Source organism: Garra rufa, chromosome 3 (genome assembly GCF_049309525.1).
Source record: "Garra rufa chromosome 3, GarRuf1.0, whole genome shotgun sequence".
Taxonomy (NCBI): Eukaryota; Metazoa; Chordata; class Actinopteri; order Cypriniformes; family Cyprinidae; genus Garra; species Garra rufa.
The window spans coordinates 31,417,241-31,432,415 of record NC_133363.1 but is presented as its reverse complement, the minus strand read 5'-3'; the positions used below and the strand labels follow the sequence as shown (position 1 = coordinate 31,432,415).

Sequence of the window (15,175 nt, the reverse complement as noted above, 5' to 3'; positions counted from 1 at the left end):
GTTCTGTTACCCACCTGGAGATGTAGAGAACTGGAAAGAGGATAGAGAGTTCCAGGATGGCACCCGCTCTGCGAGGAGAGAGATTAAGCTCAATGCTTTCAAATGGCACATTTCAAATGTGTATTTCATGCCAAGCAATTATAGTGCCTTGCAAAAGTATTCATACCCCTTCATTTTTTTCACGGTTATGTTGCAGCCTTATGTTAAACTGCTTTAAATGACCTTTTTTCTACATCAATCCACACTCAATACACTAATAAAAAAAACACAAAACAGCTTTGTAACAACTTTGCAAATTTATTAGAAATAAAAACTGGGTCAGGAACATTCATATCACTTGTAGATGTTACTACACTTGGAGTGAAGTTAACCTGTGGCAAATTCATTTGAATGAGTATGATTTGGAAAAGCACACACCTCTCAATAAAAGGTCTAACAGGTGGAAATGCATATCAGACAAAATAAAAACAAGCCCTGAGGTCAAAAGAACTGCCTGTAGAGCTCAGAGACAGCATTGTGTCATGGCACAGATCTGGGGAAGAGTTCAGAAAAAGATTCTGCTGCATTGAAGGTTCACAGAAGCAGGTAGTCTCTGTTATCCTTCATGAACGAAGTTTGGAACAACTAGAACTCTTCCTAGAGCTGGCCTCCTGGCCAAACTGAGCAATTGATGGAGAAGAGCCTTGGTTAGACTGGTGACCAAGAACCTGATGGTCACTCTTGTTGAGCTCCATGGTCATATATGCAGATGGGAGAAACTTACAGAAAGAGAAACGGCACTGCAACACTCCACCAATCCAGACTTTATGGCGGTGTGGCCGAACTCAGTCGTCTCCTCAGCGAAGACACATGAAAACCCACTGGGAATTTGCAACAAAGCACCTATAGAAACCTCAGATTTTGAGAAACAAGATTCTCTGGTCTGATGAACCTCAATTCCAAGCATCATGTTTGGAGAAAAGTAGGCACTGCTCATCACCTGCACAGTGCCATCCCAAAAGTAAAGTGTGCTGGTAGCAACCTCATGCTATGGAGCTATTTTTCAGTGACAGGGACTGGGGGACTCGTCAAAGCAAAAGGAAACCTCAACACAGCAAAATATAGAGACAGCCTTAATGAAAACCCAGTCCAGAGCATTCAGAACCTCAGACTGGAAGGAGTATGAATACTTTCGCAAGGCACTGTATACTGTGATAGATATGATGTTTACAGGCACAAAATGACATGTGCTTCAATTAAAGAGTCAGTATTATAAATTTGTCTGTGAAAAAAAGTAATCAAAACAGACAGGCATAGGGAATGGAGATTAGTAAGTGAGTACAGACAAGACACATAGCAATAGACACTAACTGGAGCTCACCACATCTTCTGTGTATGTTTGCCCCTTCTGTGAGAATGGAGAGGGGAAATGAAGGATATCAGAGGAGAGATGCTTCAAGAGCATGAAAGATGAAAAACAGGACAGAGGAAGAAAAGGTCAGCAGTGTCTTAGTTTGTTGTTGGTAATACCTGACTGTTGAATACTGCACACTGTATCCGGTCCACCGTCCTTCCCATCATCTAAAGAGTCATAGGTTATGGAAGGTACGGTGGGGGAACTCGGTCCATCATCCCTGTCATTACTCTTCATTTTCTTCCTCATCTTCGCCTGCCCAAAGAAAAAAATCAACAAGGCGACAACTTTTTTAAAGGGATATTTCACTCTTCTGACAATTCTGTCATTTTTTACTCACTCTCATGTTGTTCCTAACCTGTAAGACCTTCGTTCATCTTTAGTACACAAATTAAGATACTTTTGATGAAATCCGAGAGCTTTCTGACCCTGCATAGACAGCAACAGAACTACCATGTTTAAGGCCCAAAAAGGTAGTAAGGACATTGTTAAAATAGTCCATGTGACATCATTGGTTTAGCCTTAATTGAAGCTACGAGAATTTCTCCTTTTCCCTGTCAGTCTTCAATGCGATGTTAGTCTAACAATTTCCTTCTACCTTTCTGGGCCTTGAAGGTGGTAGTTGCATTGCTGCCTATGCCATGTCAGAAAGCTGTCAGATATCATCACAAATATCTTTATTTGTGTTCTGAAGGAACGACATGAGGGTGAGCAATTAATGACAGAATTTTCATTTTTAGTTGAATTATTCCTTCAAATCTAACCCACACATACAATACAAAATACAAAACAATGAAAAATTATTGAAAAGTAACTACTAGTTTTTTCAGATAAGTGACAAAGTTTTGTGCTTGTAAATTGTTGTAGCATGTCTGGTCTATCTGTGCATGCATGTTTAAGTAGGTAGGTGGCCTACCTTTAATTTAGGGCTGGACATTGAGCTGCTGATGTTCCTTTTCACAAATAACTTGTAGGTGGCAGAATCACGATTCTCTAAGGCAAAACACCTCCAGGATGCCTTCAGCATGAGAACAGAAGAAACAGATTGACTCTGGAAATTCTGACCATCCTTATGTCTGACAAATAGTATGCAATATTTCATCTATAGGCAACAGTAAGGGACACCTGTATCAGACATGCAGCTGCAGGAATTTGCCTGTTGAAATGTTTTTGTCTCTGCTTCTGCTGCACCTTCAGAGCAAAACCGGAGCCTAGGATTCCCTGTGGGGAAATACTATCATTCTTCTCATACACTGGCCTGCTGTGCATGGAACAATTGTTCTGGCTATTAAATCTCTGTAACTTACAGCAGGCAGGGCAAAAAAGGAGATAGCAAAGACGGAGAAACATGATGCAATGGTCTTCCCTATCCAAGTCTGAGGGACCTTGTCTCCGTAGCCAATAGTGGTTACTGTCACCTGAGCATATGTACAGAAAAGACATTGACATGCAACACCCATTACTCAACATGATCCAGTTCACTGATGTATGCCTTCAATTATCCAAGTAATAGCCATTGTGTCAGTGAAAGGTATGGGTGGAGATCTACCTACCACACCCCACCACAGAGCATCAGCATAGCTGCTGAATTCTGTGAAACCGCTATCATCCACGGCATCTTTCTCTGCCAGATACACAAAGTAGGAAGAGAAGATGAGCCCAAGGAATCCAATATAAAGAGTTGTGATCAGCTCCTAAAATGAGGAAACACTGTTTTATTATTGTATGATGTGAAAAATAACAATTCTTTAATTAGATTTTGCAGCTTTAGTGCTAAGGTAGAAATTCAATTTGATTCCAATTTATTGGGTGTATTTGAGTTACAGTTTAGGTCAAAAGTTTACACCCCATTTCAGAATCTGCAAAATGTTAATTATTTTACCGAAACAAGAGGGATCATACAGAATGCATGTTGCTGTTTATTTAGTACCGACCCGAGTAAGATATTTCACATAAAAGAGAAAATAATAGTTGAATTTATAAAAATGATCCTGTTCAAAAGTTTACATCCCCTTGATTCTTAATACTGTGTTCCTATCTGAAAGACTTTGTTTAGTGATAGTTGTTTGTGAGTTCCTTGTTTGTCCTGAACAGTTTAACTGCCTGCTGTTTTTCAGAAACATCCTTCAGGTCCAACAAATTATTTGGTTTTCTAGCATTTTTGTGTATTTGAACCCTTTCCAACAATGACTGTATGATTTTGAGATCCATCTTTTCACACTGAGGACAACTGAGGGACTCATATGCAACAGAAGAGTTAAATGCTCACTGATGCTCCAATAGGAAAAATGATGCATTAAGAGCCAGGGGTGAAAACTTTTGAACAGAATGGAGATGTGTACATTTTTCTTATTTTGCCTAAATATAATATTTTTTTCATTTAGTACTGCCCTTCAGAAGCTACAGAAGACAGTTACATGTTTCCCAGAAGACAAAATAAGTCATTTACCCTGATCTTCAAATTCAAAAAAGTTTTCACCCCCCGGCTCTTAATGCAAGTTTTTTCTTTTGCATCAGCTGTTGAACCTTTTTGAAGCTGCATTAAAACGCAATTTGAACCTTCAACCCATTGAAGTCCACTATATGGAGAAAAATCCTGGAATTTTTTCCTCAAATTTCTTTTTGATTAAAGAAAGAAAGACATGAAGTACATGAGTAAATTATCAGGAAATTTTCATTCTTGAAGTGATCTTTTTCTTTGAAAGAATCGACTCGAGAGTCATTCCAGAATCTTGCTTCACTGGTATGTTTATTCACTAAAAACCACAAAATGAATGCACTAAAATGGCTCATTGTTGACAACTCAATAGAAACATATTCATTGCCATTACTCAATGGTACACTGTCTTTAATGTATCACATTCATTTAATTCAGACTGCAAATTGCATTCACAGTCAAATATGATTACTTTTGGCTTATCACTAAAGTCCTGCTGCTGAGAAGTGGTGTCAGAAACACTGCCACTGAATTTGGTACTTACTAATTTGGAAAATACTCATTTAAACCATTACCAACAAGGTACAGGTCACCTTCAACAGAATGCTGTTACATCAGCAGGAGACAAACTGTACAAATATATTTTCAAGCAGCCACTGATAACAGGCATAGAGTCAACAGGATTTTATGAATCAGTATTAAGACTGTTCAAATAAAGATAAAAATAAAATAAAATATTTTACCCAGTCTCAAATGGTTAGTTCAGCCAAAAATGATAATTCTGTCATTAATTACTCACCCTCAACCCGTAAGACCTTCGTCTTTGGAACACAAATTAAGATATTTTTGATGAAATCTGAAAGCTTTCTGACCCTGCATAGACAGCAATGCAACTACCACGTACCACGGTAGTAAGGACATTTATAAAATAGTCCATGTGACATCATTGGTTTAGCCTTAATTGAAGCTACGAGAATGCTTTTTGTGCGCAAAGAAAACAAAAATAACAACTCAATGTCTTTACTACCTTTCTGGGCCTTGTAAGTATCAGTTGTGTTGCTGTCTATGCAGGGTCAGTAAGCTCTCAGATTTCATCAAAAATATTGTAATTTGTCTTCTGAAGATGAACGAAGGTCTTACAGGTTTAGAACAACATTAAGGTGAGTAATTATTGACAGAATTTTCATTTTTGGGTGAAATTTCATTGATTCCTAAAACAGTGGCATGTTAAGAGTAATGGATCCTTTTCTCAGCGTGTAAATGCACATTTCCACTAAAATTAACATTGGCAAATAGAATATAGTTTTTTATATGAAAATTGTATATTAAATATTTTTAAAAATGGTAAAAATACTTCTGTAAGGGGTTAACAGTAAACTTATAATATTTTATATGACCATCCTACATGTCCCTATATTTTTTACTTGAAAACCATTAACAAGTGATTTTTCTTCTTTTGCTGTTGGAGCAATGAGATCGCAAAAAAAAAATTGCTTCAGTCTATTGAGTACCTCTACAGAAATTCATCATGTAATACATTCTTAAATGTATAGGTTCTTTATTGATATCAAAGGTTCCATCAAAAACATTTAACATCATTCCAAACCCAGGAATGTGAAAAAACATGTTCTTTACCTGCCGATGTATAAAGACTACAGATCCAAGCAGCCGCCAGGTTCCTCCCTGTCGATCCACATGCAGCATTCGCAGAATTTGAAGAAAGCGAACCCCTCTATAGACAACATCATGTCATGGCTTCAATACAATGCAAAAAACAGACATCTAAAGGTCATTGCACACTGAGTTCGGAATATACGTATGTGTTTTTCTGTTTTTTTTTTTTTTTTTTTTTTCATATTCTTCATTCTTTCCTATTAAAATGCTTGCTATCGATGCGAAAATGCAGAAAATCAAACCAGATCCAAATTTTCTTATGACGGACAAAAGTCTCGGAGGCACAACGTGAGGTCGTATTTATTTGTGTATAAATTTACATGTGAAAATTTCAGACTCAGTGTGAACCTTAAATATGATTAATCCAGTGTCACAAGCACTTATTATAATATTAACCTTACCTGACAGTAGAGGTGGCAAATACCTGACCTTTAGAGCCAAATATCAATACAACAATGGAGGCCACCACAACAATCAGGTCTAGAACAAGAAAAACATGTGGACATGTTGATAACAACAACCAGAAAGTGCACCAAAATGCTCAGCAAAATGCACACACTTACCAATAACCGAAATGGGCTTCCGGGCAAAGCGAAGCCGGCCCAGAATTCCCACATATTTACTCCGGCATCCAGCTGACCACAGACGTACCACATACTCCACACCAAAGAACACTACCAGTACTAATTCCTGCAGAATGAAAGAGACAGACACACTATGCTTACACAAAAGAGCACTATATTAGTGATATTACACGCTTATGACAATGAGAAACGATGTGAGATTTACTAGAACATAACAATGTGAGTATAAAGAGCTAATTGATTCGACAGATATAATGTAAAAACTCTGTAAGTATATGGAGGTAATTTATTTGAGCTATGAGATGTCTGCTTTGAGAACGAGTTTAACAATACAGCTTTATTATGTGGAAAATTTGAATGGCTGTCATTGTAGAGCTATTTGGCTGTCTAGATATTCCTCATGAGGAATAGTATTGCCTTTTTAAAATATTTATGAGGTATGTCCAGAACAAAATCCTCCACTGTGTGCTGTGCACCTACTGCAACTCAATGCTGCAATCCCATGCCCGGGATATATAATGACAGCTCATGGACAAAGAATCCATTCAATTAATCGTATTTGTTGTTTGTATGGGATAAAAGATAATAGCTGAATTAATAATTTGGTCATGCATCACTGAGAACGTAGTTTGCAATTCATAACACTAATATACATGGGATGCGTGTAACAGATGCGTATTAAGACTTCCCAGCCCTGACACAGGGTTGTGTGAAAACACAGGACGGCTGGTTCATGGTCATGGCCAACAACAGCAGTTGCCCTCGTCTCCTTCTTAAAGAAGAGAAAACAAAAGAAGGCTGAGAGTCTGCTGAGCGCAGGCCCTTTGAGAGCTGCGAGGAACCAGACATGTATGAGTTATGAGGCTGGCCGTGAAGCCCTCTGTCACATAAGCAGTCTGGAGAGCTGGATCCGGGTCTGAGAAGAGGCTAAGAAGGAGCTTGGTCAGCTGCCTAGGGACGGCTCCTGGCACGAAGCCGGAGAGTTCGCTTGCCTAGCCTGTCTAAAGCTTCTCCAAAAATGAAATGAAATTGCAGGCACAGCCCTAGCCTGTGGGAACAGACAGAACATGAGGTGTGAAACAATGCATACAGGCAGAAAAAGTGAGTCCAACCAGCTGAGGTCACAGCAGAGGAGAGAGACTGCACTGAAACTAGGCCAACTCACTGTTTATCAAGTCAAAAGCAGTTTATATTGCTTAGGAATATTTCGGGAAACTTACAATAATTATTTTTCACTTCTCAGTATTCATTTACGCTATCAAACAATATAAGAAATTGAAAACTGCCACTAGCTAAAATTGTTTGTGTCAATGTTTTTAAAAAAGCATGAAATAATCCAAATATTTCAGAGCCGTCTTTTCTAACTCTCTAATTATATGTCCGATTAGCAGTTCCCCCTCCATGCTGCTGGTTCCTCTACTTGCTATCTAATTAAATCTAGACTTGTGATCACACTGACCAGCTGGCATACGAAAGGTCTGGGTGGACGGCCAGTGGGCGACAGAGGCCATGGGATCAGTTTTGGTGGGGGGGTTGGTGTAGGGTGAGAGGAAACAGGACCCCAGATGCAAGGGCCTCTCTCGGTTACCATGGTAATCACATATCCCATCCAAAACGCAGCTGGAATGCGGTCACCAGGGTGAGCAGAGGAAGGGTTCACTGTAATAACAGCAAGGGCCAGCTGACCCTTGTCCTCAATCTTATAAGATTACATTAAATATTAAAAATGGACTTACTATTAGCTTGTGACTTGGCATTGAGTGACTTCTTCTGCTCGAGCCTTTTATGCTCTAGCCAAAGCAAACACTTGAAGGCCGATAATAAATAATACCCAGTGGCATTAACTAACCCTTCACACTCTTTAGGAGAAAGACGCAAAGTAAATACACTACTGTGGTGGCATTGTGTAGACTTTGAAGGAATTAGTAAGGAATTAGGAGCTTTAATAGGGATAGTTCAACCAAAAAACAATTCTGTCATTATTTACTCACCCTCAAATCATTCCTAGCCTGTATGACTTTATTTGGTCTACAAAAGACATTTCTCAAAATATCTTCTTTTATGTTCTTCAAAAGAACATAAAAGTTTGGAGCAGGGTTGTAAATTAACGAGGGCTTTTGGCAAAAATGCCACCAAAATAAACAAAAATGCCCTATAAATTAAAGACAAAGGGGCAAAGAATGCCCCCCGCACAACTAAACAACATACTATGTCTGTTGCGATTAAAATTAAATGTGAAAATGAATGAAAAGTGTCAATTCGTGGAATTGCACTTAGATTCACACTAATGTTTACAGTAGTGGATAGTAGGCTAAGGTATTTTTACACTAGTGCATTTTTGTTTTTAACCGCATAACTTTTGCTACGGTTATGACTGTCATTTTGCTAAAATTGAGACTTTTGAGAATGCTGCAGACCCTGTTTTAGTTTGAAAACTCTGGGGTTGCGTTTCAGTGTAAACAGACCAAAATAGAGACTTTTGAAAATGGTGTGGCTGCCCACATTCTTTCTTTGCATCCTTGACAACTGTATAAACAATAGAATCATGCTCATTTGTTGCGTCTCATTTCAGAGGCTCATTTAAGAAAAGTAATTGTTAAACTGCAAAGTAAAAAAAGAAATTACAGCATTTTTACACCCCAAGGAATAACAGTCAATTTTATTACGCTTACTAATCTGAAGGGTCATGGGACGTGAGTTTTTGGTTGTGTAGTGTAGACAGAGGTCGTTTCTAAAACGCAGTGAAAACGCCAGTGCAGGCGAGGATCTTTTTTTATTTAACATGCTGTTTTACAATGAAAACACACTATTGTAAACAGGGCCTCAGAAACTATCTCGGCCGACACTAAACAACCGAAAACGCATGTCAAATGACCATTCATAATGAGTGTGATGCTATTGTTTACATGGTCATCAAGGATACGCAGAGCAAATGTGGGCAGCATCCATCGTTTTTAAAAGTCTCGTTTTGGTCCATTTACACTGAAATGCAACCCCAGAGCTTTCAAACTAAAATCCAAAGTCTTATTTTTCAAGGATCAAAAACGCCAGAGAAGTGTAAATGACAGGCCTAACCATAGGCCTAAAAGTTATGCGTTTTAAAACGAAAACAGAATCAGAATTGCTTTTATGCGCTGTTTTGTGCAGCGATAAGCCTTATAACCAATGGAAAAGATAGCTATGTTTCCATCACTCTGTTTTTAAGAGCATCAGAAACGAGTGATGGAAACGCCACATTTCAAATAAAAATCCCTTAATTCGCGAAATATTTTTTTACGCTCACTTAAGGTGGTTTTTGACTTGTGCGAAAAAGGATTAATGTGAATAATGGGGGATGGAAACGCATTTGCCAAATAAATTCCTTCATACGCATCAAAAAAGTCACGCACTTTGCATTATTGGACAGCTATGGAACTATCCAGTGAAAAAATATTGTTCCACAGCATCTGAAATGTTGTTATGGTCATTCTAAAGATCCGAGCAAATCTATCAAAGTAATTCTGTATAATTGCCTCCCAAAACGACTAAGCAATGATCGCATTTATTGTGTTTCGTCTGCTTGCTCTGAGGCGCAAGTTATTTATTATATAAAAAAATATTAAAAAATTATATTCAGTGGCTTCTCCTGCTTTTCTTAGTTAAATATAGTGCCTTAGTTAAATATAGTGATGATTTTGTTCTCTTTGACTCGTTGGATGGAAACTCATTTGCTTATTCGCAAATGTTTTATGCGATATTCCAATTTTGCGCCTAATTTAAATTCACAACTTTGGATGGAAACCCTTCTAATAAATAAAGCACAAATGTTAGTTTATCTAAAGTCATTTTTGCTTATTAGTATGGTTGAACTGGATCATCAAAGGTCAGCAGCAGCAAAAACATTGGTTAATAAAATGGGATTAAATACATGTTATTTAACATATTTAATTATTTGTGTGCGTCATATTCTGAGTTTGCATTTCACTGTTTTAATTCATTTTGAAGAATACTAAATCATTTTTTTTTTTGCAAACTAGATGAATTAATGCATGTTCATTTAGTCTTGAAGTACAGTAACATCATGTTTACACAGCACACACAATGCCTCTGTACTTCCAATTTCTCTCAACATTGGGATAGGAGACTTGTTAGTCAATAAATGGGAAAACAAAGTAACTGGCATTACTTATTTAAAAAGTAACTTAGATGTTTTCTTGAAAAGTTAAAAGTAATGCGTTACTTTACTTGTTATTTGAAAGAGTAATCTGATTACGTAACTCACGTTACACTGTTGTTTTCTAGATCAATATTAATAATCATTATTACAATATAAAGAACAATAATCTACAACAATGATTTTTGTCATAATATTGCAGCCCTATGATCTCCTGTAGAATTTAGATACAATTTTAAACAGTCTATTATTATTGGCAACAGTTTAAAATACTGATTAAAGTAATTGGTTAAATTTAAGTATTTAACATGATTTTTATAATAATAATAATAATAATAATAATAATAAAATTGCCTTCACAAATGTAAAAAATGCCACTGGAAATCAATATTGCACCTTAACGGAAAATGTCTGACCCTGGATTGGAATCGGAGCGACATGAGAGTAAGTAAATGATGACAGAATTTTTATTTTTGGGTAAAATATTTAACACTTTAACTCCTCACACACATTAAAACTTTGGCCCAATCCCAATTCTATTTTCTTCCCCTTCGCCTACCCCTCGCCCCTTCCCCTTGTCCCTTGAAACAAAGTGTAAAGGGGAAGGGCTAAAATATTTCCCCTAAGAAATGGGACACCACTACAACACTGTTATACGTCATCATAGGTTGTCGCTAGTTCCTAATGTTACGTCAGAGGACATGCGCAGATGTTTATCACTCATTCCAAGATGTCAAAATGTTGTCATGTTGCAAAAAGTATAAATGTACGGTGTACGCACCGTTCATTCACATGTGGCCGTAAGCAAAACAAACAACGCATTATCACATGCGCGGCAAATTGCTAATCAGTGTAGTGGTGCCTGGAGAAGTATATATGCTTCATTTGTGAATTTCGTTTTGAACTTTCTATTTGAACGCATTCGTTTTCTGGATCCTTGGACTAAAATGTTTACAGGGGTTCACTGGTTTAAGAAATTTCTGATCGTAAAAATCAGCTTCTTTTTATTTGTAAGGTATCGTTTTTATTATTATGTACTGATTTAAATTACTGGTGCGGTGAGCGGGCGCAGGTGCATTAGGCGCAATCATCACATTTCAAAGCAAGCCGGCTCCACGGTCCTGACTGCATCATCACTGCCTTTATTGGGTGTTTTAAGCGAATATTTACATTTATTCACATGACTGGATGTTGTGGACTGCTATGATTTTGGCGAATGCAGGACACTACTGAATAATGCGCATCAGAGGGGATTTAAAAAGTGGAAGTGTGTTACACCGTATACGTTACCTGCGTACACCATCCACTACACCACCGTTGCAAATTGCCGTGCCACTGGTCTTTCGTGTTTCTAACATGCAGTCAAGTGTATATGACATAAAAATATATTTTGTAATATCGTGCAATCAGTGCTATCTGCTAGCAAACTTTAGCGATTTTTTTGCAAACGTTTATTTACAAAACAACACCATAAACACAAACACAAGATTGAAGGTAATATATAATGAAACATTGTCATGAAAATCCTCATTAAAGGCAAAAATTACTTATATTTACGAGTCTGCTTGCTCGAGTGAGCAGCCATGTTGGAAATTTCTCTTAGCCCTTCGTTTGAAGTGAGGTCCTGAAAAATCTTCGTTTGGAGGGCTATCTGGCCCTTCCCCTTACCCCTACCCCTCCAACCAAAAGAGAAATGAGGCACCCCTACCCCTTCACGTGAACGCGCCAAACGGAGAGGTAGGGCTAAGTGTAGGGGTAAGGGGTAGAATTGGGATTGAGCCTTTGTATGAGAAGATACACAGATTTATCCATATTTCTTTACATCCTGTCACACACAATAGAAAGGCCTTAGCTACTGTGTTGGGGGAGGGTAATCGACTGGATGCAGTCTCTTATCAGTGCAAATGGGATGAAGGTGATTTGTCTTAACACCCCAAACACCACCAGCATTACAAATGAATATTTAGTAACTCCAGGGAATAGGAAGTCCTTTCACTTCATAACAGTGAATATCACTTCAGGCAAATAATCACACCTCAACCCTAAACGCTGCAAAACATCTTTTGGAAAGCTAAAATGCACTGGATAATGTTTAGTTTCTATTAGCTGCACGAATCACAAAAAGCCTAAAAGCTCCTTTGACCCAGGGTTGAAACATTACCTCAAATACAGCAATAAACGTTCATTGCGCATTCACGGCGGTTTCAAATAGGAAACATTTCATCATTATATAGGCTTTTGTTCATTTACAGTTTTATTAGCCATTCATGGGGGGCCTCGGTTAACACGAGGCTCTCGCTGACAAAGAGAGAGACATCTGTGTTCTGTCCAATTAAGGGAAGGCTTCTATCTGTAGCTGATAATTGCCTGGAAAAGGGGTTAGCGCCTCGTGGCAGGACTACTGTCCTCGCAACACCTCGAGACAGAGCTTGATGATGTGTTACCACACTTAGCATATGGAGGAAGTTTGGTGACAGCTATGACGCTTCAAATGGGGCAGGGGGGAAGCATGTGAGATCACAACCCCTCGGGTGTGGGATTTCTCAAGTCGCGTGGTGTCAGCACAGTACAGTGTCCTGCGTGACTTCCAGCACCCGTGTGTGGCGTAACGTCCTGTGTGACTTCTGTCGCCTACCGCTGTTACGCAGGTAATGATCAACCTCTGAGGCTTCACCCCAGAAGTGTGACACACACAATAGGCTTTTTTTCCCACAGAATAGGCTCAGTTAATAAGTGTCAGTGGCATGTGTGTGGCTGTAAGTAGTGCTAATGTGCAGTAGCTCTCCCTTCTCATGGTGAAACAATGCCATGCTAATATGGATTAACAGGCCCTATCAAGACTATTAGTGGCTGACACTGGAAAAAGAGCTGAACAATTGATTTAAGTTAATGATTAATATGCGCTTAGTAAGATTTGCCTGATAAGCTTCAGCTTCATTTACATAAGCACTTACTCATTGTGAAAAAAGAGAATCTGGGGATCTAAAACATGATATTCTACATCTGCTAAACCAGAAGCAGAAGGGTAATTGATGTGTTTTATTTATTAATTTGCTCAAAAATATATAAAAAAAGTCACGTTTTTTATTTCTAAATTAATGTTTTCATTGTGGGACGTAAACTGTCCTAATGTCATAATAAAGAAGAAAAAAAGCCAAAAGAACAGAATAAAAGAAATCATTATTTAGCAGTATTTTTGAATTATTTTATAGGGAACAAATATTGCAACTGCTTATTAATACAAATTTTAAAAGTTTTTGGTTGCCATGTGGTCCAACCTACAAGCATAAAAAACATGAAACAGGAAATTATATCATAAAGAGAGCCCTCCTGACTGTGGGTCAAAGTCAGAAAATCTCTTAAAATATCAGATAATGTGACATTTTTAGTAGTGTTTTCATAAATATATAAATTCTTTGAAAAAAAATACACTTTGAAAAATATTTTAAATAAGTTTATATATATATAACTTAAGGAATTTTTTGGCTTCAATATAATACCAGGACAGTTTATGCCCCACAATAAATGTTAATATTCATTCAGAATGTAAAAAACATGTATATACAAGTCAAAGTTTTTACATTTCTTAAAAAAATTACATGTACACTACCAGTCAAAAGTTTTTGAACAGTAAGATTTTTAATGTTTTTTTTAAATAATTATCTTTTGCTCACCAAGCCTGCATGCATTTAATCTAAAATACAGCAAAATCAGTAATATTGTGAAATATTTTTACTATTTAAAATAACTGCTTCCTGTTTGAATATATTTAAAAATATTATTTATTTCTGTGATCAAAGCTAAATTTTCAGAATCATTACTCCAGTCTTCAGTGTCACATGATCCTTCAGAAATCATTCTAATATGCTGATTTGCTGTTCAAGAAAATGTTTTATTATAATTATCAATTATCATCAATTATTATCAATATTTAAAACTGTTGAGTAAATTTTTTCAGGATTCTTTGATGAACAGAAAAATCCAAAGATCAGCATTTATCCGAAATAAAAAGCTTTTGTAACATTATACACTATACCATTCAAAAGTTTGGAGTCAGTATATTTTTTTGGTGGTGGTGGTGGGGGGGGGGGGGGGTTATAGAAATTAATACTTTTATTTAGTAAGGATGCTTTATTGATCAAAAGTGATGATAAAAGACATTTATAATGTCACAAAAGATTTCTATTTCAGATAAATGCTGTTCTTCTGAACTTTCTATTCATCAAATAAACCTGAAATAAAATATACTCAGCTGTTTTCAACATAATAACATGTTTTTTGAGCAGCAAATCAATATATTAGAATCGTGTGACTGGAGTAATGATACTAAAAATTCAGCTTTAAAATCACAGGAATAAATTACATTTTCAAACACATTCAAATAGAAAATACTTATTTAAAATAATACAAATATTTCACTTTTTTAATGTTTTTGCTGTACTTCATATCAAATAAATGCAAGCCTGGTGAGCAGGAGAAACTTCTTTAAAAAACATTAAAAATCCTACTGTTCAAAAACTTTTGACTGGTAGTGTACTCACATGTGTTTCACAATATGAATACAAAGACTACATTTCAAACAACCTGGAATAGAATTGTATTTTATATTTTATTTTCTTAATCATGGACACTCTTATATCTCTGACCCATAAACATTTAAGTGCTGTAAAGAACTTTTGATCACGGCTTAGCGAGCAGTTTGAACGTCCTGAAAAGATGTAGCAAGGGGCAAGTCTGCTTTTGTTTGCCTGAACAGCTGTGAGACGCAATGTAGAGGGCCGTGCCTCATTAAAATAGGGTGTGAACTGGGTGGGGGGTAGGGCTGACATGGTGGCTGAGTCTAAATGAAGGCTTCAGCCCTTAAAACAAGGGTTCAACTTCCTGTGAGAACACCCTTCTCCCTCAAGTTACTGTAGTATCCACCCGTGCTAAAA

General features: G+C 37.2%; 1 protein-coding gene and 1 long non-coding RNA gene across 2 annotated transcripts in view; one reads left to right on the top strand and one right to left on the bottom strand.

The window, feature by feature from the left end:
• LOC141331059 (uncharacterized) overlaps nucleotides 1–15,175 on the top strand; it is a 470,059-nt gene that overhangs the window by 229,320 nt on the left and 225,564 nt on the right. The window lies entirely within an intron of this gene.
• The window catches only part of kcnq1.1 (potassium voltage-gated channel, KQT-like subfamily, member 1.1), a 54,557-nt gene that overhangs the window by 30,119 nt on the left and 9,263 nt on the right, over nucleotides 1–15,175 (bottom strand). Inside the window, exons 3-12 of the mRNA XM_073836955.1 lie at nucleotides 6,068–6,194; nucleotides 5,906–5,984; nucleotides 5,466–5,562; nucleotides 2,947–3,087; nucleotides 2,701–2,811; nucleotides 2,519–2,614; nucleotides 2,310–2,411; nucleotides 1,510–1,648; nucleotides 1,361–1,396; nucleotides 15–68 (exon numbers count right to left, since the gene is read on the bottom strand). Coding sequence (XP_073693056.1) covers nucleotides 15–68; nucleotides 1,361–1,396; nucleotides 1,510–1,648; nucleotides 2,310–2,411; nucleotides 2,519–2,614; nucleotides 2,701–2,811; nucleotides 2,947–3,087; nucleotides 5,466–5,562; nucleotides 5,906–5,984; nucleotides 6,068–6,194 — 982 coding nt within the window. The remainder of the gene's footprint in view (nucleotides 1–14; nucleotides 69–1,360; nucleotides 1,397–1,509; nucleotides 1,649–2,309; nucleotides 2,412–2,518; nucleotides 2,615–2,700; nucleotides 2,812–2,946; nucleotides 3,088–5,465; nucleotides 5,563–5,905; nucleotides 5,985–6,067; nucleotides 6,195–15,175) is intronic.